Here is a 22417-nt window from a genome sequence, read left to right on the forward strand (position 1 = left end):
TGTGATAAAGCTTTAACACTCAATGCATGTGAAACGTGTTATTTTCGCTCTTTTGCCTTTGACTTCACATTAGTGAATTCATTCACAACAATCAATCTTCTGTCTGTTAGATAAGGCAGACCCTCTTCCATACATTCAGTCTGGGTTAGACAGTTCATCAAGCAATGAGCTGGAGGACAGCATTGTGATCATTCCATTGCACTTTAAAGTTGTATTATAGCAGACCACAAATACACTCCTTTCTCCTTCATTGCCAAAACTCCATGCTTGAGGTTAAATGCAAAATAAATCAATATTTAAACAGTTTTTTAAATAATCTATAACATATGATATTCCAAACAGAGCATGCCTGTTGTAATATGTCACAATAACACAGGTGCCTGGTACCCACCAGAAACGGAAACGTTTTAAATCAACCTGAAACGGAAAGGTGGTCAAAAAAGACTAAATTCAATTAAATGTTGATTGGATTAAATAAACAATGAACAGATGAAAGAATGAACACATAAAAAGGTATAGTTTAATTGTGCCTTGGACTTATTTGTTGAGGTGGAAGTATACACATTTATTAAGAGGTTGTATCCTCAGACATTGTGGTTATTATGCGTCAATAGCATATTTTATTTGAGCTGTTAACTATACTGTAATAAAAAAGGAAATAAGAAAAAGGAATGAATTAATCTCTCAAAATATAAATAATATTTATTGTACCCCTATACCAAGGACAAGCCTGAAAAATATGAATAGAAAGGGGAGCGCATTGTCCGGGGAGTGATTGTCCTGGTCGCGGTGGCCTGACGGTATCATCAGCCAGTCGCAAATCGTTCCGCTCTGCGAAGATGATGGCCACTGGAGGCTGAATTTACTCAGGAGCACCAGGAACGAGCGCGGTCTCTTTAGTTGCGGCGAAAGCGGGTCCATTCCACACAGTCAAAAGCCCACGTCGCCACCACGCGTAAAGACCCATTCTTTACGGAATCATAATGAATGGGTTTGCTCTCAAAAAAAATGCATTCAAAAATAAATGGGCTGTACAATCGAAAATAATGCACCTGCTTCGAGTAGCCTAGTCTATTAGAACGTACGAGAATACGACATTATTAACAAAAGTTCACAATGTTATCTCTGCATATTTTATCTATATGGTATCTGCATGGTTTACATCCCACATTTAAGACATGTCGATCATTATTGCCAAATGGATGGCATTGAAAGGATAGAATTAAGAATAGTAGTAGCCTGTTCTGGAACAATGCGTAATATGCGCATAAAATGGGCATACAATGTCTGAGCCATGGCTATTACGCATGTAAACCCATCACATAGCCTGCACGGATGAACACCTCATATTACAAATGTATTTTTATTTTGAATTGAAAGCATTGAAGCAGCGCTTACCCGCTGCCTGCAGCAGTTGTAGCCTTTATAGAGTTGATCCTGAGCCGGTTGGCTACGTTCCGAAGTGCCTGCAGAGTCTGTTGGTCGGGTTTGTGATAGTCCTCCATCTGTGCGCAATTCTGTCAAAAATACACTTCAAAAATAAAATACTGTACGAACAATGTCAGGGTCAAGACTATGAAATATGTGCGGGGGATAGAGGCAGAGAGAATGACAGAGAGAGGGGCGTGTTAGTAACCCTATGATTGAATATGGCTAATCTAGAGCAAAAAGGAGACGGACTCAACAAACACAGAGGTAAGGGTGCGTATGTAGCAGCGCAAAGTATGCTACATCCCAAACAGTTACGCATGGACGAAATGGGGGAGGCGGAGTTGCCAAGGCCAAGTGGATTGGACTTTAACTGCCACGCCCCCGTCGCCACTACGCGTCACAGGCCTCCCCACACTGTCGCTCCTAGGGAAGGGCCAGGGGACAGCAGGGGGCCGGCCATGTTGAGATGTAGAAGGCTACTCTCTGCTAGTGCTGTCAAAGACAAGGGGGAAGTGGATGATCGCATACAGGTCTACTGTAGGTCATTACCTATAATATGTTCTCCATTGGTACAGTAGTAGTCAGAAATATTTTGTTGTTGGGGAAACAGCCAACTTCTACAACTCTACACATTTTGACACGGGGCAAAGAGAAACATTTTATAATCTAAACATTTTGCCATGAGGCTGAGAGAAAATGTTCCTGATTTAAAGCAAATTTCCTGCAATTGTAAACATATTGTTATGCGGCAGAGAGAAAATGGTGCAATTTTATAGCTAACCTCGTGCTATTCTAGCAGTTTTAATGCTAATTTCCTGCTATTCTAGCAGTTTTAATGCTAATTTCCTGCTATTCTACACATGTTGCCATTCTTGTCATTCTATTTTTATGACATGTTCGATACTATCTGGGGAGAAGGGGGTGTTTTTTTAGGACTGTGGTATATAAAGTTAATTAGGTCTATTCTATCATTCATTCATATGCACTACACAACTGCACCAGCCATAACCAAAATCTGCCAACTGGCACCCAGGATGTCCATGCTCACTCTCTTCAGTCTTTTTGCTTTGCGAAATGGGGAAGAACCTGTGAACAAAAGTGGCACCATGTGCTGATTGAAAATGTGGCCACTACTATACAGTATAAAACAAAGGCTGGAATAATGGGGCGTACTGGGAATAGCGCGGTAAAGAACACTGGCATCTGGCGACTGGGACAGACAGAGTTAGAAATGTAATTTTCTAAAGAAAAACAAAATAAAGTAACCTTGCTGCCCTCTATTGGCTTATTCAAGATATGCCTTGAACTGCATCTCAATCATCCAAAATGGCCACCTCTCCTTGTCTCCACCTCTCCAAATGCTATGACACCAGGGGTGCATCTCAATAGTCCAAAATGGCCACCTCTCCTTGTCTCCACCTCTCCAAATGCTATGACACCAGGGGTGCATCTCAATCATCCAAAATGGCCACCTCTCCTTGTCTCCACCTCTCCAAATGCTATGACACCAGGGGTGCATCTCAATAGTCCAAGGTGGTTTCTTCTCATTTCCTTTCCTTCATTCTCACTGACATGAAAAACTGTCTAGATTACAGCGGATGGAGAGGGAACGAGGAGAAGAAACCACCTTGGAATACTGAAATGCACCCCTGGTGTCATAGCATTTGCCTTTCAGTTTGACATTGCTGGGTGTAATGGCTGCAATAGCCAAAACAGAAAATAATTTAAGAAAAGTAACTCATTTCAGCAAGAAATTGAAATCGTTTGAGAGAAAACTTCACTTAATCTAATCTTTAATATCACAAAATATTTATAATAAACAAAAGCACAGAGTGACAGAAAAAACCTGTAGGAAATGACATGGTTCATTAGACAAGTTAACTCATTAAACTGACACTGACAAATAAGAGGCATACTTTAACACAGTGTAAAATAATCTTAGACATTTTTTATTTATTTTTATCTCTGGGCCTCATCTATTCTCTCCTCCAGTATTGAGCCTGTGACTAAATAATATGTACACAGGGGAGTAAACTTTGATATCGTGTCTGAAAACACACCTATTAAACAACATGCATCATTGAGCCAATAAAACGGTGTCATAGAAGAAGAAAAATATATTATTGAGGAACCAAATTGAGTCACAAACTACTCATGAACTGCTTTTTACTGACTGGGGTGTTACGTGAAAACAATGTGCATTAAGTAAGAGGTTCTCTTCTTACACTACGAAGAAACTTACATATACTTTCTGGCTGAAAGAAATCAAGAGACGAGGTCAAAAACTAAAATTCCTTTGACAACAATGTGTTGATTAGTTATTTGTTTAGATGAGGTTCTCAATTTCCTCCGTTGTCTATAGCTAAACACCACCATTCTTTACGTCTGTCAATCAAAATGAAATGTGTGATTGAGTGCAGCCAAACTGAAATGCATACGGTGCGTGATCAAATCATGTGAACATGCACTGAGTGCACACAATATTGACACCTGCTCTTCCATCAGTGGTGTAAAGTACTTAAGTAAAAATACTTTAAAGTACTTTTTTTGGTATCTGTACCTTACCATATATATTTTTTGACAATTTCTACTTTTACTTTACTAAATTCCTAAAGATAATGTACTTTTTACTCCATACACTTTACCTGAATGGGCAAGACAAAAGATTTAAGTGTCTTTGAGCCGGGTATGGTAGTAGGTGCCAGTCACACCGGTTTCTGTCAAGAACTGCAACGCTGCTGTGTTTTTCACACACAACCATTTCCCATCTGTATCCAGAATGGTCCACCACCCAAAGGGGATCCAGCCAACTTGACACAACAGTAGGAAGTACTGGAGTCAACATGGGCTAGCATCCCTGTGGAACGCTTTCCATGCCGACTAATTTATGCTGTTCTGAGGGCAAAAGGGAGGGGTGGGGGGGTGCAACTCAATATTAGGAAGCTGTCCTTAATGTTATGTACACTCAGTGTAGATTGGCAATGTGGCACATGGTCAGATATGTGTAAGAAGGGAGGATGGCGTTATCAAAAACATTCAAAACTGACTGACTGACCTACAAGATCAAAGATATACACATTGACTCAACCTGTCATGACATACTAGTCCCTTTCAGCTGTTGGTTGCAGAGTGGAGAACAGAGAAAGTGAGAGAATATACCGTGTCTAATATACAGGTCGCTAAGCTGGGGGAGGTGGATCTACTAAGTTATATGGAATTGTTTTAAGAAGGTCATACCAATAATAATTTAGCTATTTTATTTAGAATTTTAAGACCCCTTGAAGTATCAAAAAAAAAATATATATATATATTTGATGAACATTTTGGGGGGTCTTACTGCTATTAGCCCATACAAACACATTGAATAACAGATTCACAACACAGAACAGATAGGCCCCAAAAATATCAAAAGGACGTTATTTCTTATATCTCTCAGATATAAACAATCTTATTTAACCCCATATATTTGGTTAAACAGTCTCCATATATACTTCCATTCACACTAATATGACCAGGTGAAGCTGGTTGAGAGAATGCCAAGAGTGTGCAAAGCTGTCATCAAGGCAAAGGGTGGCTACTTTGAAGAAACTCAAATATAAAATATATTTTGATTTGTTTAACACTTTTGGTTACTACATGATTCCATGTGTTATTTCATAGTTTTGATGTCTTCACTATTATTCTACAATGTAGAAAATAGTCAAAATAAAGAAAAACCCTTGAATGAGTTGGTGTGTCAATATTTGATTGGTACTGTACATGTTCGTGACAGTCTCACCTTTCCACAGAGGGGTCATATTAGTGTGTAGCCAAACGGTTGGGACGCTACAGACAGAAGTTGGCAGATCGTCTGTATCGACTTCAGACAAGTCTCCTGACGTGTGGCAGGTGTAGGGCAAAACGGAGAACACTATGGTGTTGGTGAGAGTATCCCTCCTTCCATAGAGGGGTCACTGTTCAGACACTGCAGACCATTTTGTGAGAAGACCGATTTTCGGGATGTTTATGATCTGACAAACACCGCTCTAGCTCTGTCACCATTCACCAGATGTGGAGGCGTGATATAGGCCGAAGCAGTGGCTCTCTAGCTTAAGCTGACTGATTTATATGTTTAAAAAAATTCATTATACCAATTGGATTTCCACGGGGGCGTGGACATCAACCTTATTAAACAAGATTATCCTTTTGATGATTGCTGTTAGCTCAGGTACAGTCTTGCAGTAGCTTTTACTGCCTTACCCAACGTAATAGGGCCTACATGAATACAACAATTCTCTGTCTAAACCCTTGGGAAAAACACACTTAAGCCTGGTTATATATTTTTTTTAAACTATAATCTCCCAAAAGGCATTGCAATCTATTGCACACATCCCTTAACAGGCATAGCGACAGAGGCTGGTGGTCATGAACGGGGTGAGGGAATGACAGAAAGAAGGATCACGAGAGATTGAGAACGAGAGAGAGGGGGTACGAGAGAGAGCATGTGTGTAGAATCCCAGCTGTACTGAGGAAGAACAAGGAAGTGGACCTGGAGTTGAATTCATTTTGGCTTGCACGGCAAGTCCCTAAGCACTGACCTCACCATAGAGGGCCGGAGGCTCTTTCCCAAGACAATATGAGGGTTTACGGTTTACTCTTATTATCATCCTCCTTCCCCAGGGGTTTATTTCTCATCAACAATATGTCTTACTAGAGTGTGTACTTGATTTGACACTACTGTGACATGTCCCCATTCACCTTCTCCTCCACACAGGGTAGGAGAACAATGATATGAGCCTCCTACATTCGAGTCCCGTCCTCCTCCTGCAGTCACATAGCTGCTCCAGAGGTACAGAGCCAGTTTGTGCCTCAAGTTAGGAGTGTTTGTGCCTCTGCACATGGCCAGCAGTAGCCCCCAGTGGTCCAGTACCTGTAGGTTAGGTTAGCTGGTGCCCCTGTCCAGGCGTGTCCAGGCCCAGCCTCAGGTTTGGAATGAGGCTATAGCTTGACGTAGCTCAGGTCCTTGGAGAGACTGTGGAGGTAGGCCTCGTGGATGGTACTGAGAAACACTGGGTCATTCTACACAGACATAGGAGAGAGAGGAGTTATCTTCCAGTAATCTTGCATAACAGTAGCAAACAAGTTTCCAGACTTCACACAACTTCTTCAGTTCATTGCAGATCTAATATGTTTGGGTAACATTTAATTTGAAGGGCACATACAGAAGGACTTCATAACCTGGTCACGAGCATTTTATAAATGCCAACAACAGCAAGTTGAAGTCTGCAGTATAAACCCTGAACTTGACGAAGACTTCAAACACAAGGCTAGAGTCTGGGGTGAAAAGGCTTCAGCTCTCTCGCTACCTTGATGAGGTGGATGAGTGCGTCTTGTAACTGAATCCTGTTGTAGGAGGGTTGGGGGAGCTCCACCCCCCCTGTGGCTGCGGGCGGAGGCGAGGGAGGGGCAGCTTTCCTCTGCAGTTCCGTTGTCTTGGCAACAGAATGCTGAAAGGCGCTTGGTGAGAGCAGAATGGAGTGCTTTGCCCCCGTAAGTGATGTGCCCGCCCCCGGTACCACAAGACCCGCCTTCACAGGGACAGCCTTGGATGGTCGAGAGAAAGAGAGAGGGCAGGAAGATGACATAGTAAGATTTCATTTTAACTATCAAAGCCATCTATATCGTGATAACAAAATCATACTAACTGACTGGGTTTTTGACAGTTTCTGAGATTGAGCGAACACATCAATTTCTTTACTCTGCAGCTGAGAAAGAAGGGAGTCCTTCAGACATGACAGATTACACATCCCACAAAAAAAAAAAGAACAGCTAGTTACCTGCACACGGCCTGTGGGCATGCTGCAGAGGGCAGCGGGCTTGGTGATTGGCTCTCTGAAGCTCTGGGGTGTGGCCAGCGGGCTGGGCAAGACGCTAGGTGTGAGGGCGGGTTTGTGGAGATCAGAGCGGCTGGGTTTCAGGTAGGCCGGTTCCTTCCCCAGGTAGGCCGACAGAGGGCCAGGTGGAGGACCACAAGCCTCAATCCCAGATGGCGTAACCAACAGTGGGGACACAGAGTGCTGGGGTTGGGGGTCCCCTGAAGGTCCACCGGGGAACACAGGGTAGAGGGTGTAGCCTGGGCCAGGGCTCCCTCTGGCCTCCATCAGGGAGATCAGACCAGGGGTGAGGTGCCGGTTGTTTCCCCCTGGGTCTGCTGTGAGGCGGGGTGTCAGTAAGGGCTGGAAAGGGTTGGGCGGAGCATAGCTCTGGGCCTGGAGGAAGCTGACGGGGGCTGTGGCAGCAGGGTCTGTGGAACTCTGGGTGGGCATGGCTGGCAGCAGGTTGGCCTCCTTCGGTAGAGAACTGCCAAACAGCTCCTCCACAGTGATCTGCCTCTGGCCAGAGTGGGAGCTCTGCAAATACAGTCACCACAGTCAATATGAAACATACTTATACAGTAAACATTCAATGACATGTAACAGTCATTTCAGTCATGTGAGAGAACACTTGTTAGAGGCAGCGTGTTATCAGATAGTGCAGTCATTTCAACTGGAGTGGTACGTACCTGTTCTGGCTGTGAGGCGCTGTGAGCGTGCGCTGTAGTGTCACCGGCTGATTTCAGCGTCTCGGTGTTCACCCTCTGCTCAGCAGTAACGGACAGCTCTGTTTCCCCCGCCTGAGTCTAGTTAACACACAGACATATTTATTACTTTGACATTCCTACTAGTGTGTTCAGACGAATGGAAACTGGGAGGGGTGTGTGCAATCTCAGCAATTAAAACAAAGTAAAAACACTGTGCAGCAGAACTAAGATCTAAGGAAAGAGAGTGACACCAAGAGAGAGTAACTAAGACAGAGGTTAACGGAGTAAGAGAAACACTCTTGTCCCTTATGTGTGTGTGTGTGTGTTTTCTTCTGGACTGTGGTCACGTGTCCGTGTGTGGCCAGATTTCCTGGGCGATGTGAAGACTGCTCCAGTCTCTCACCCTGTGGAACTCATCCTTGGCCTTGCTGAGGAGCTCCAGGATGTCATTGGAGCAGCCATTGGTCCTCCCAGGGACGTCAGCCCTCTCTGGGGAGCCCCGGTGGCCCTGCAAGGCTTCCTGCTTCACAATCCTGGAGGACAGAGACACACCAAAAGAAACACATAGTAAAGATAAACACACTAGCAAATCAGTGGGAAAACACAAATACACAACACAATCTCATGTCTGTAAAGTGATAAATGGCTCCCCCGGTGGTGTGGGTGATAATGGTTTTCTTATCTGGGTTAGTGGTTGTGTGTTTCACCGGGACATACTCACTTCACCATGAGCTGAGCGATGCGCTGGCAGTCCTTCTTATCGTAAAACCAGATGCTGTATATGCCCACTGTAGGAGGGACACCAAGACGAGAGGGAAATATGACTGACTAGAAGAGATAATGGGAGATAGAAGGGATCACTGAAGCCGCATCCCTTAGGAAGAGGGATATTTTAGTTGAAGAAAGAGTTGAGCAACTATTTTTTATTTATTATGTTGTCATTTAGCAGACACTCTTATACAGAGCGACTTACAGTCGTGAATGCAGACATTTTCATACTTTTTTCCCCGAACTGGTCCACTGTGGGAATTGAACCCACCACCCTGGTGTTGCAATGATCTACCAACTGAGCCAGACAGGACTTTCTGAAGAAACAGTGTGTGACAGGAGTGTTTCCCACAGAGGCTGGTAACCTAGCAACAGTAGTGTTTCGTGCTCTACCTGGGGATCCCTGGGACGTATAAAACAGGTCTCTCTTTCTAAAAAGGCCACATTCACATTCACTAACCCGTTGAAGCACTGATTACAACCCTCCACTAAGGGAAGGCAGGACACAAACCTTGGAATCATGGTAAACAGAATAAGTCATCATCCCTTCACGAGTCTCAAAGACAGCCAAGAACGCCACTTTCCAGGATAGTCTTGCATTCCCCCCCAGGGGCCTGCAGGCACTAGAGGACTGAGGAGGAGTCACAGGGTTCCAGATAATGCTGCTCCTCTGGATGACTGGATCAGACGCCTACAGAACTACCACGGAGAGCAGACGTGCTGTATCCATCCCATCCATGAGGTGGTTTCCAGGCAGCTCCAGGCCATAGAGGCCCTTGGGCCTGAGAGATATATTTTCCCTCAGACTGAGCTCCTATGCTGGGTAGAACCGTGTTAGTGTGAGGCCATGGGCGGAGGAGACCTAACAGAGGAGATGTTCCTGCTCACTGCGCACCATCAGTCTCAGAATGACCTCCGGCACAAGGGGAAGGCCATCTTCCAGAGAACCCTGGGATGTTGTCTGCTGAGTGCATTCAGAGGCAAGTCTGACTGGAGGGGTAGTGTGTGTCAATGTCTGTCTGGTAGATTTGTATGCATGTATATCTTTGCAGGGGTCAGCCTGGAAGGGGATTGAAGTGGTGGAATTATGTTATAGGGGGCATGTGTAAATGTATGTTATTTTCCTGTATGTCTGCATGCGTTTAATGTGTGTGTCTGCTGCACAGACAGGGTAGTGTTCTTTTCCATAGGACTAAATATAAATATTAAATAGTAGATAGTATGGTGGGATTTCAGTAAAATACATAACCCAATGGTCAAAGGGTCTGAAAGCTTTCAAGTACTCTTGAATTCCACACAGCTTGACAGATTTTTATATGTTTTTGTGGGGGAGGGTTCTTTTTACCCCCTTTATTCCCAATTTCGTGATAGCCAATTGGTGGTTACAGTCTTTTCCCATCGCTGCAACTCCCGTACGGACTCAGGAGAGGCGAAGGTAGAGACCCATGCGTCCTCCGAAACACGACCATGCCAAGCTGCACTACTTCTTGACACACTGCTCACTTAACCCGGATGGCAGCTGCACAAATGTTTCGGAGGAAACACCGTACAACTGGCGACCATGTCAGCGTGCATGTGCCCGGCCCGTCACAGGAGTCGATAGAGCGTGATGGGACAAGGACATCCCGGCCGGGCAAACCCTCCCCTAACCCGGATGACACTGTGCCGCCTCATGGGTCTCAAACCCAGATCTGTATTGACGCCTCCAGCACTGCGATGCAGAGCACCTGTGCTGGGTAGAACCGCATTAGCGTGAGGCCATGGGCGGAGGAGACCTATCAGAAGAGATGTGCCACTCGGGAGGCCTGACAGATTTTTAATGCTTGTGTGCAAGCTGTGCTTTGCAACTTAATTCCAAAAATGTGTTTAGAAAACTTTGACAACCTTCCTTATTTATCTGGGGAAAAGTTACATAGATAGCACATTCAATGCTAAATGTAGCCTAGTAATACATAAGATGTTCACCCGCAGCTCTTTTAATGGAAATATAGTTCTGGGCAGTTCCGTTCCACAAAAACAGAATCTCTGAATATTGCACATATGGAATAACATAGCATTTCTTGCAGTCAATTTATTTACTAAATGTAGGCTAAATGTGGATTTGGGAACAGGAGTGGAAAAATATGATTGATTTATTTCTGTATCTTGAGAGAATGCAATGATCAGCTAGATACCATCTAGCTGATCATAGTGTTTCAACCACATCAAATATGCATTGAAGCCGAACTGAAATCTTATCAGAAACACGTTTGGTCGTTTTCACAGCTTTCATTTGGACATTTTGAACTATATTTGTTTGTTTGTTTGTTTGTTTGTTGTTGTTGCTTTATTGTATTTTTTCCACAGTCCGATGTCAACTGTATTCAATCCTTCATTCCATCGCTCTATTACAGTAAGGGTTTATTTAGTCTTCTTGGGTAACATATAATGGCAAAAGAGAAGCTATATGTATCTAATTATAGACAAGTTGACTAACAAATGGATGACCAAAATGTCAGAAATAATAAGACGAAATATATCTAAATCAGGCAACAACAAAAAAAACATGACCACCTGTCCAGAAATTGGGCACAGGCCTCAGATGTTCACTTTATCACATACACTACCTGGTAAAAAGTTTTAGAACACCTACTCATTCAAAGGTCTTTATTTTTACTATTTTCTACATTGTAGAATAATAGTGAAGACCTCAAAACTATGAAATAACACATATGGAATCATGTAGTACCCCAAAGAGGGTTAAACATATCAAAATATATTTTAAATTTGAGATTCTTCAAAGTAGCCACCCTTTGCCTTGACAGCTTTGGACACTCTTAGCATTCTCTCAATCAGCTTCACCTGGAATTATTTTCCAACAGTCTTGAAGGAGTTCCCACATATGATGAGCACTGGCTGCTTTTCCTTCACTTGCGGTCTGACTCATCCCAAACCATCTCAATTTGGTCGGGTGATTGTGGAGGCCAGGTTATCTGATGCAGGACTCCATCACTCTCCTTGGTAAAATAACCTTACACAGCCTGGAGGTGTGTTGGGTCATTGTCCTATTGAAAAACAAATGATATTCCCACTAAGCCCAAACCAGATGGGATATCGCTGCGGAATGCCTTGAATTCTAAATAAATCAGTGTCACCAGCAAAGAACCCCCACACCATAACACCTCCTCCTCCATGATTTACAGTTGGAAATACACATGTGGAGATCATCCGTTCACCCACAACGCGTCTCACAAAGACACAGCGGTTGGAAACAAAAATGTCCAATTTGGACTCCAGACCAAAGGTCAAATTTCCACCAGTGTATTGTCCATTGCTCGTGTTTCTTGGCCCAAGCATGTCTCTTCTTATTATTGGTGTCCTTTAGTAGTGGTTTCTTGCCGGCATTTCGATTTGATTTGACCCTGATTCGCATAGTCTCCTCTGAACAGTTGATGTTGAGATGTGTCTGTTACCTGAACTCTGTGAAGCATTTATTTGGGCTGCAATTTCTGAGGCTGGTAAACTCTAATGAACTTATCCTCTGCAGCAGAGGTAACTCTGAGTCTTCCTTTCCTGTGGCGGTCCTCATGAGAGCCAGTTTTATCATAACTTTTAAGAAGGCACACATGTTCATTGAAATGCATTCCAGTTTTTTTTCTAGTTTTGATGTCTTCACTATTATTACTCTACAATGTAGTAAATAGCCAAACTGAGCAATCGAGGGAGAAGGGCCTTGGTCAGGGAGGTGACCAAGAACCCGATGGTCACTCTGACAGAACTCCACAGAGTTCCTCAGTGGAGATGGGAGAACCTTCCAGAAGGACAACAATCTCCGCAGCACTCCACCAATCTGACCTTTATGGTAGAGTGGCCAGAGGGAAGCCACTCCTCAGTAAAAGGCACATGACAGCCCGCTTGGAGTTTGCCAAAAGGCACCTAAAGACTCTCAGACCATGAGAAACAAGATTCTCTGGTCTGATGAAACCAAGAATGAAATCTTTGGCCTGAATGTCAAGTGACACGTTTAGAGGAAACCTGGAACCATCCCCACGGAAAAAGCATGGTGGTGGCAGCAACATGCTTTGGGGATGTTTTTCAGCGGCAGGGACTGGGAGACCAGTCAGGATCGAGGGAAATATGAACGGAGAAAAGTACAGAGAGATCCTTGATGAAAACCTGCTCCAGAGCACTCAGGTCCTCAGACTGGGGCGAAGGTTCACCTTCCAACAGGAAAACAACCCTAAGCACACAGCCAAGACAACACTGGACTGGCTTCGAGACAAGTCTCTGGAATGTCCTTGAGTGGCCCAGCCAGAGCACAGACTTGAATCCGATCGAACATCTCTGGCGAGATCTGAAAATAGCTGTACAGCGATGCTCCTCAACCAACCTGACAGAGCTTGAGAGGATCTGCAGAGAAGAATGGGAGAAAACTCCACAAATACAGGTGTGCCAAAATTCTAAAATTGTCATTATGGGGTATTGTGTGTAGATTAATGAGGGGGGGGAAACAATTTAATCAATTGTAGAATAAGTCTGTATTGTAACAAAGTGTGGAAAAAGTCAAGGGGTCTGAATACTTTCCGAATGCACTGTAACCTATGCGCAGAACTTCGTTCAATTTATCGAATCAGTTATTTTTTTTATTGCTCAAGCTGCGAGCAACACCTGTGAAACTCAGACATTTCTCTCAAAACACAGAGATGTCGATTCGCACGGGACTAGTATTAACAGAGGACTGCCAAAAAAACAGTAGGTTATTCTGGTTAGTCAATGTCCAGACTTCAGTTTCCCTTGAACTCATCTAAACAGTAGGCTACAGTTCCCTTGACATGCCATAGGCCTATTTGAAGTCCCGTCTTGTCACTGTTGTATTTGCATAGCGCCTCACAATCATCACACATAACATAGCCTGCTAACATCCTCTTTTACTACTTCACCAAATCTTTCCCAAACATGACTTTTCTGGCCCTCCATTGTCTTTATTTTCAACTCTCCATTCACAGATTTCGTCTTTATGAATTCAAGTTCGACAATATCCTTTTTGCGTACATTTTTTTCTGCCTTTCCCAAAAGCATTATTTGGCTATTGGCTTTGCAGGCTATTTGGCACATGTACAGTTAAACCCTAAAGTTGAGGTTTTTACAGTAATACCAGATAGCCTAAAAAATGTACAATAAATAAATGCAATGTAGCCTATATAAATTGCACAATAATTATAAATGTACGGATTTAAGGTATTGTTTCTCTTTATTTAACCCGCCTGTCACCCACCCGCCCTCCAGCCACACTATATAACCACGTGGACTGCGGATTATGAGTCAACCTGCGCATCACTAGTGCAGGCTACATGGTATGAACAGTAACAAGAAAAGTTACTTGAAGTTATTGCAAAGCAGCCAATGGGGTGGAAATCTCAGACTGACTAGTGGACTATTATGGTATAGCCTACTCACAGTTAGCATTCCTGTACAGCAGGAAGGGGTCTTGGAGCTGAAACTCAAGGTCTTTGTTGATGGGCTCCACTAGATTCTCTGTACTCAGGCGATTCATGATGGTGAAGCCATGATGAGGGGATGCACACCTGTGGACAGGTTATTGGACAGAAATGGAGAAAGACTATTAGGCTAAATGTGTTTGTCACAAAAAATAAATAAATAAAAGCAGAGTGGTGACGTTGAAAAGAGCAACAGGGAGGGTGGAGGTGAGAGAGGAAGAGCTCAATTAGGGAAGCGTAGACATGAGGATAGGTGGTGAGACAACCACCACAGGTTAAGAAGGGGGTTAGGCTCTAGTTAGCTAGCTAAGTATCGTTGCAACAGTGTCCCCTTCAAAAAAGGTCACCATAAAAATAAATTACCTGGCATAAACAAATAAGGTGCCTTCAATTTCGGTCTTTTCCTGAAATGGAAATAATGCAGAAAAATTACAACTTGAACTTGCTGAACACGAATCGATCATCAGGTTAAAGAAGAATAATCACAACATGTTAGTTGATATTTGGTCTGGGTGCTTTCAGTTCATTAAACGTTCTATGAGCTGAAAGGGTGCAAACTGCCACCAGGAAGGTGATGTTTGAACAGGTATAAAGAAAAGGTTGCCGATTTACTGCCACATGCGATTCTGGAATGTTTGCTCAGGAGTATATAATTTGGCTGATCCCTCCAGATGACCTGGATGGAATTATGTGATCCTTCCTTAACCAATAAGAAGTCCCACCCAGTTGATTACTTCAATAAGGTGAAAGTCCTCATTGGCGCTGCCCATGCTAAAACAGGCTTTTGGGCACTATCATTGATCGTGTCCCCCTGCTCAGACGTTACATGCATCAACCAATGGTTGCGCGCCACGTCATTGACTGACAGATTGCTATAACATATGTGGTTAGCTGATGCGTTAAATACCTATCCAGGTGTTGTAAGATCCGGCAGGCGTCAGCAACGCCTGGGCAGAGGAACGCGCCCCTGCTCTTGGGTTGTGACCGTTTGTATTTCAGACCACACAAACTGGTTGGTCAGAACAGCACAGTTTCCGTGGAATCAAACTTTGCACACCATTGTGGTCTTCTGAACATGGCCCTGATGTCTAGATGGCTAGTTTACAGCGTTAGTACTAGTGGTACCCAGGGCTCTAAAAGATGTTGCTGTGCAACTAGGATAACAACCTCTGAGATAATAATTGTTGTCATGTTGATAAGGCTCTGCTGTACCGTTGTTTCAGAGTGCCCTAGAGAAAAAAGCGAGTGCAGATTCCATAGTGTCATGGTTGCACCATTACTACAGCGAAAACAGCTTGATTGTTGCCCAAACAGCTTGAAAAAAACTCTGTTCCTTTCAAATCAAATTGTATGTCACATACACATGGGATGTCATAAGGTGAATGCACCAATTTGTAAGTCGCTCTGGATAAGAGCGTCTGCTAAATGACTTAAATGTAAATGTAAATGTTAGCAGATGTTAATGCGAGTGTAGCGAAATGCTTGTGCTTCTAGTTCCGACAATGCAGTAATAACCAACAAGTTATCTAGCTAACAATTCAAAAACTACTACCTTATAGACACAAGTGTAAGGGGATAAGAATATGTACATAAAGATATATGAGTGAGGGATGGTACAGAGCGGCATAGGCAAGATACAGTAGATGGTATTGAGTGCAGTATATACATATGAGATGAGTATGTAAACAAAGTGGCATAGTTAAAGTGGCTAATGATACATGTATTACATAAAGATGCAGTAGATGATATAGAGTACAGTATATACATATGCATATGAGATGAATAATGTAGGGTATGTAACATTATATAAGGTAGCATTGTTTAAAGTGGCTAGTGATATATTTTTCATAATTTCCCATCAATTCCCATTATTAAAGTGGCTGGAGTTGAGTCAGTGTGTTGGCAGCAGCCACTCAATGTTAGTGGTGGCTGTTTAACAGTCTGATGGCCTTGAGATAGCAGCTGTTTTTCAGTCTCTCGGTCCCAGCTTTGATGCACCTGTACTGACCTCGCCTTCTGGATGATAGCGGAGTGAACAGGCAGTGGCTCGGGTGGTTGTTGTCCTTGATGATCTTTATGGCCTTCCTGTGACATCGGGTGGTGTAGGTGTCCTGGAGGGCAGGTAGTTTGCCCCCGGTGATGCGTTGTGCAGACCTCACTACCCTCTGGAGAGCCCTATGGTTGTGGGCGGAGCAGTTGCCGTACCAGGCGGTGATACAGCCCGACAGGATGCTCTCGATTGTGCATCTGTAGAAGTTTGTGAGTGCTTTTGGTGACAAGCCGAATTTCTTCAGCCTCCTGAGGTTGAAGAGGCGTTGCTGCGCCTTCTTCACGATGCTGTCTGTGTGGGTGGACCAATTCAGTTTGTCTGTGATGTGTACGCCGAGGAACTTAAAACTTACTACCCTCTCCACTACTGTCCCATCAATGTGGATAGGGGGGTGTTCCCTCTGCTGTTTCCTGAAGACCACAATCATCTCCTTAGTTTTGTTGACGTTGAGTGCGAGGTTATTTTCCTGACATCACACTCCGAGGGCCCTCACCTCCTCCCTGTAGGCCGTCTCGTCGTTGTTGGTAATCAAGCCTACCACTGTTGTGTCGTCCGCAAACTTGATGATTGAGTTGGAGGCGTGCGTGGCCACGCAGTCGTGGGTGAACAGGGAGTACAGGAGAGGGCTCAGAACGCACCCTTGTGGGGCCCCAGTGTTGAGGATCAACGGGGTGGAAATGTTGTTGCCTACCCTCACCACCTGCGGGCGGCCCGTCAGAAAGTCCAGTACCCAGTTGCACAGGGCGGGGTCGAGACCCAGGGTCTCGAGCTTGATGACGAGCTTGGAGGGCACTATGGTGTTAAATGCCGAGCTGTAGTCGATGAACAGCATTCTCACATAGGTATTCCTCTTGTTCAGATGGGTTAGGGCAGTGTGCAGTGTGGTTGAGATTACATCGTCTGTGGACCTATTTGGGCGGTAAGCAAATTGGAGTGGGTCTAGGGTGTAAGGGAGGGTGGAGGTGATATGGTCCTTGACTAGTCTCTCAAAGCACTTCATGATGACGGAAGTGAGTGCTACGGGGCGGTAGTCGTTTAGCTCAGTTACTTTAGCTTTCTTGGGAACAGGAACAAAGGTGGCCCTCTTGAAGCATGTGGGAACAACAGACTGGGATAGGGATTGATTGAATATGTCCGTAAACACACCAGCCAGCTGGTCTGCGCATGCTCTTGAGGGCGCGGCTGGGGATGCCGTCTGGGCCTGCAGCCCTGCGAGGGTTGACACGTTTAAATGTTTTCCTCACGTCGGCTGCAGTGAAGGAGAGTCCGCATGTTTTAGTTGCGGGCCGTGTCAGTGGCACTGTATTGTCCTCAAAGTGGGCATAAAAAGTTATTTAGTCTGCCTGGGAGCAAGACATCCTGGTCCGTGACTGGGCTGGTTTTCTTTTTGTAATCCGTGATTGACTGTAGACCCTGCCACATACCTCTTGTGTCTGAGCCGTTGAATTGAGATTCTACTTTGTCTCTATACTGACGCTTAGCTTGTTTGATTGCCTTGCGGAGGGAATAGTTACACTGTTTGTATACGGTCATGTTTCCGGTCACCTTGCCCTGATTAAAAGCAGTGGGTTGGGCTTTCAGTTTCACGCGAATGCTGCCATCAATCCACGGTTACTGGTTTGGGAAGGTTTTAATCGTTGCTGTGGGAACGACGTCTTCAATGCACGTTCTAATGAACTCGCTCACCGAATCAGCGTATTCGTCAATGTTGTTGTCTGACGCAATACGAAACATATCCCATATTTCAATTGGACTGGCTTTCAGACCTATCAATCGCTCATTCATTCCAACCAATCAGGGCACTTGGACACGCTCCAACCCTGCACACCTTATGTTAAAGCGTGTTTTGCCATCTTTAGAAAGAAGACCTGTTTGATGCTGACAGAATTCACATGCTGCCTTTCTACTGAAGTGCTGTTCGTCCATTGGCAATTGAGTGTTGGGAATGTTATTGTGCTAATAGGGGGTGCAATAGTAGTGAGTTATGGTTACCTTATTGTGCAGCGTAACTGTGTAGATAAGTTTGTAAGTAAGAAGTTAGTATTGTTTGCTAGTGCTCAGCTAATGTTAACTCTACTGTTTATTTAAATCTACCCCAACCAAGTAAGAAGTTAGAGTTCTCCTTCTCTGGCTGTATATTCTTCATGTAGATGCTATACTATTGTATTCATTGATATGTTTATATTATGACCGTTTTCTTATCTGCTTATTGTTGTATTGCATGTATATTTATTTAGTGTACTCTAACTGAATCTTAATGATTGGCGACAGGCAGCCTAGTGGTTAGAGCGTTGGGCCAGTAACCGAAAGGTTGCTCGATCAAATCCCTGAGCTGACAAGTTGGTGACAAAGTGTATATTAATGGGCCTCAACATGAAGTTCTGATAGGACAACACTATAGTGGGCAGATCTTAGTGAATCAGCATTCGGTACTAGCGGGTGAGGGCATTCAAAGCTGACAACTCAGACGAGTTCCGAATAGACATTTTTACATGGTCCTTCATATCTCCCGGATTCTGGCCTGCTATAGCTGAGATGTTGAGGTACCCCACCTCAGCCCACAACTACACACAAAGCCGCCACGCACCCGAGAATGAGCTTACACCCCTCTCTCGTCCAAGCCCTGCTCCAGGCATCCTCAGTGACCATGGAGTGACCACACCCTCTCCAGTTGGGAGCTGCAGAAGGACTACGAGGAGCTGCTCTATGAAAGGGAAGAGATCAGGAGGGCGTACTCTAGGCCCCCTCGGCAATAAGCACAGGAGAGCCAGGTCCGCTTCTGCTCTCCAGAGGCCCAGCTCCCCATCAGCTGAAGACAACTCCAGAGAGGCCCAGCTCCCCATCAGCTGAAGACAACTCCAGAGAGGCCCAGCTCCCCATCAGATGAAGACAACTCCAGAGAGGCCCAGCTCCCCATCAGATGAAGACAACTCCAGAGAGGCCCAGCTCCCCATCAGATGAAGACAACTCCAGAGAGGCCCAGCTCCCCATCAGATGAAAACAACTCCAGAGAGCACAGACCAGCACACCAAGGTCTGCACCCCCCTCAGCAAGAGCTTTGACTAGCCATTGTTAAGGAGACCCCCACTCCAATCGTGCAGTCACAGCCAGCCGCTGCCATGGGGCCCGTTCTGGTGGCGGGGTCGCCCTGTCCTCCCAATGGGGATCCCCGACTGTCCAAGGCAGCAGTTGATTCTTTGACCACTCCTAGGATGGAGCATCAGCCTGCAGATACGCAGATGTCAAGTGCAGCCAGTATCTCTGATACTATGCATGCATGCATACATGGACCAGACATTTTTCATTAAGTCCTTAATGGAAACATGCAACAATAGCAGTCCTATCATCTTACAGTCAAAAGGCTATAGCCTATTATTGAACATGCAACTCCTGTAACAAAGCAGCTAAAAAAACAAATTTTCAAACATTTGCCAAAATGCAATTTGTGGAAAACTGTTCTAAACAGCACACCTAATATAAGCAGTCCCATATGTGACAGAGATGAACACTCTGTTAGAAACTCAGAAAGAGGGGGAATCTAATAGCAACAACTATGTTGGGTTGCTAATATGACTAGAATTGTGCCTTTGGATTCTGGACAACGAGAGTAAGTTGATATGAAAACCAATAGAACAGGAGAGAAATGCTGGTTAATTGCATGAGGAAGTCTTTATAAAATAATTGCCTCCCAAGTGTCTGTGGTTGGATTTTCACAAGGTTAATTTGAAGCAAGGTAAGACATGCCTCATTATTTGAAGTAAAGTAAAACGTTCAGGTTTCAAACTATTCTACTGCCTCAAACTCACATTGCAAAGTGGTCAAGTGGTGGGTGACGTGCTGATAGTTAACAGGCTAAGGGTGCAACCCTATGCAGCCGAATGGGAGGCGAGCCTTAATTTACCAGTCGAGATTAATAAATAAAAATAGCTCCTTTTAAATCGTTGCCACCAACGTTTGTAACACTATAGCGGGCAGATCGTAGTACTAGCGGGTGAGGGCATTCACAGCCGGCCTCTCAGACGAGCTCCAGCTAGCCATTTTTACACAGATCTGAACCATATTACCGGAGCACTTTTTTTTCTTCCTACAACGGATCACCGCGACTGCATTTTATATTTCATAAAACTTTTTTTTAAATGTATTAAACTTTTTAAAACTAGACTTGACTAGTTAAAAAAAAGGTTAAATACATAAAATTAAAAGGTTAATAAGAAATTATTATTTACAATGACGGGGAACCCGGACGACGCTGGGTCAATTGTGCTCCGCTCTGTCTGGGGCGGTTCTAAAACTACTCAGTCACATTACCTAACAACTTTACCAGTGTATCCAAACATCTGGGGGGGGCACAGAAAGAAAGGAAAATGGATTGCTTCTTCAGGAGATCAATGATCACATGGTGCTTTCAAGACAACTGGTAACTCGGAAAAGTACGAGGTCAAATCATGACGTCAGTTATCTTCTGGTAGGAGCTCCATGTGTAATGATCAGCTCGTTGATATCTCAACCCTGTCAGGTGAATGGATTATCTTGGCAAAAGAGAAATGCTCACTAACAAATTTGTGCACGCCCACATTGAGATAAATAAGCTTTTTGTGCGTATGGAACTTTTCGGTTATCTTTTATTTCAGCTCATGAAACCAACTCTTTACCTGTTGCGTTTATATTATTGGTCAGTGTTGCTAGTACAACATGACTAGCTGAAGTGGCATGCTACGTCGTAACGAACTAGCCCAGATAGCTAGTTAAGTTGCTAAGTGTTAGCTAGTTAAGTAGCGAAGTTAGTCACCCAACTAACGTTACAACAAAAGACTCGCATACTAATTTATTTTATGACTCGCAAACGATTGTTACACAATCGGACAGGGACACGCTTGATATAGCTCGCTAACTAGTATGCTACTTTACTAGATTGCTAATGATAAACTAAATCCGATATGGTAAAGTCAGCGCTCTAGTTAACGTTACGTAGCTGTGATCGCGCTAACTACCTTCAATAAACAGAAGAAACCAGCGACTCCTTTGGCGAGCTTACCCATTCATTTGCTTTGGAATTAAAGGTGTACAGTGCTACCTGTCCGGTAACATCGAGAAGTTTGTTGATATACGGATCTTGTTGTTGTAGAGCTGCTAGGCTCATTTTACTGGCGGTCTCCATCTTGAATACAATGCTTACCACACGGACCAATTTCTATGAACACTCCATTTCCAGTGTCCGTGGGTGGTGCACGTCGGTAGTCATGGTCCGAATGCCTCATAGTTCCGCCTCACTTTTTGTTTCATAATTATTTGGAGTGAATAATTATTGCTTGTTCACGAGAAGGTTATAATGAATTTTTGAAGTTGCTATTTTGCTATGGCCTGTCTATCCATGTAGGCCAGGGATGGGAAACTGGCGGCACGTGGCCCCCCTTCAGTCGGGGTCTCAATTTACTGTTGAGTTGGAATAATAGAATGAATACACAAAATGTAATTTCGAAATTTGGTTGTGCATCAGCCCATGTCAGCTCAATTTTGGGGGGATTGCAAAATGAGTCTAGCAGCCAGCTATCCAAACTTGTAGTAAGCATGGTCGAATTACCAACCAGGGTGGGGTCCATTGGTCATTAGTTATATTAAAAACTGCCAACATTTGCCTCCACCATATAGAAAAATGTGTTATACAATTGCAAAATATTCACTCAGCCCCATGGCAAACAACGTAATGAATAATATATAGCCCCATCTGGTGGATATTCAGACTGAGCCTAGCTCTATAAACACAATTTATATTTTTTTGTGATCAAATGTGTTTTAATTAGTGGTGTAAAGTACAAAAAAATACTTGAAAGTACTACTAAAGTAGTTTTTTGGGGGTATCTTTGCTTTACTGTTTATATTTTTGGCAACTTTTACTTCACTACATTCCTAAAGAAAATGGTGGTTTTTACTCCAGACATTTTTCCTGACACCCAAAAGTACTTGTTACATTTTGAATGCAAACTGTGCAATGTTTTTTTTTTGCATTGTTTGTAACTTATTTTGTACATAAAGTTGCTGCTACTGTCTCGTGTGACCGAAAAAAGCTTCTGGACATCAGAACAGCAATTACTCACTTTGAAGTGAATGAATAATTTTTCTTTAATGATTCGA

The 22417-nt window shown here is 43.9% G+C and overlaps 2 protein-coding genes across 7 annotated transcripts in view; both read right to left on the reverse strand.

Moving 5' to 3' along the window:
- Positions 1-1752, reverse strand: part of LOC124045052 (transketolase-like) — a 29556-nt gene extending 27804 nt beyond the window's left edge. Inside the window, exon 1 of the mRNA XM_046364272.1 lies at positions 1399-1752. Within this exon, the coding sequence (XP_046220228.1) occupies positions 1399-1505 (107 nt within the window). The 5' untranslated portion in view covers positions 1506-1752. The remainder of the gene's footprint in view (positions 1-1398) is intronic.
- Positions 1753-5546: 3794 nt separating this feature from the next.
- On the reverse strand, positions 5547-21504 carry LOC124045736 (mRNA-decapping enzyme 1A-like). Of its 6 annotated transcripts, XM_046365303.1 has the most exons (10): positions 21321-21455; positions 18873-19510; positions 14599-14639; positions 14195-14322; positions 8712-8778; positions 8394-8523; positions 7973-8089; positions 7248-7820; positions 6777-7013; positions 5547-6489 (listed from the first exon to the last, which is right to left on the reverse strand). In XM_046365303.1, the coding sequence occupies exons 4-10, from the start codon at positions 14289-14291 to the stop codon at positions 6409-6411; spliced, it is 1302 nt and encodes a 433-aa protein (XP_046221259.1). In that variant the 5' UTR covers positions 14292-14322; positions 14599-14639; positions 18873-19510; positions 21321-21455; the 3' UTR covers positions 5547-6408. The 6 variants fall into 6 exon arrangements, with proteins under 6 accessions (XP_046221259.1, XP_046221256.1, XP_046221257.1 ...); XM_046365300.1 differs by lacking the exon at positions 18873-19510 and having other exon boundaries at positions 21321-21504; XM_046365301.1 differs by lacking the exon at positions 18873-19510 and having other exon boundaries at positions 21277-21339.
- Between the last annotated feature and the right edge of the window lie 913 nt (positions 21505-22417).

The sequence above is a fragment of the Oncorhynchus gorbuscha genome, linkage group LG10 (genome assembly GCF_021184085.1).
Source record: "Oncorhynchus gorbuscha isolate QuinsamMale2020 ecotype Even-year linkage group LG10, OgorEven_v1.0, whole genome shotgun sequence".
NCBI classification, from domain to species: domain Eukaryota; kingdom Metazoa; phylum Chordata; class Actinopteri; order Salmoniformes; family Salmonidae; genus Oncorhynchus; species Oncorhynchus gorbuscha.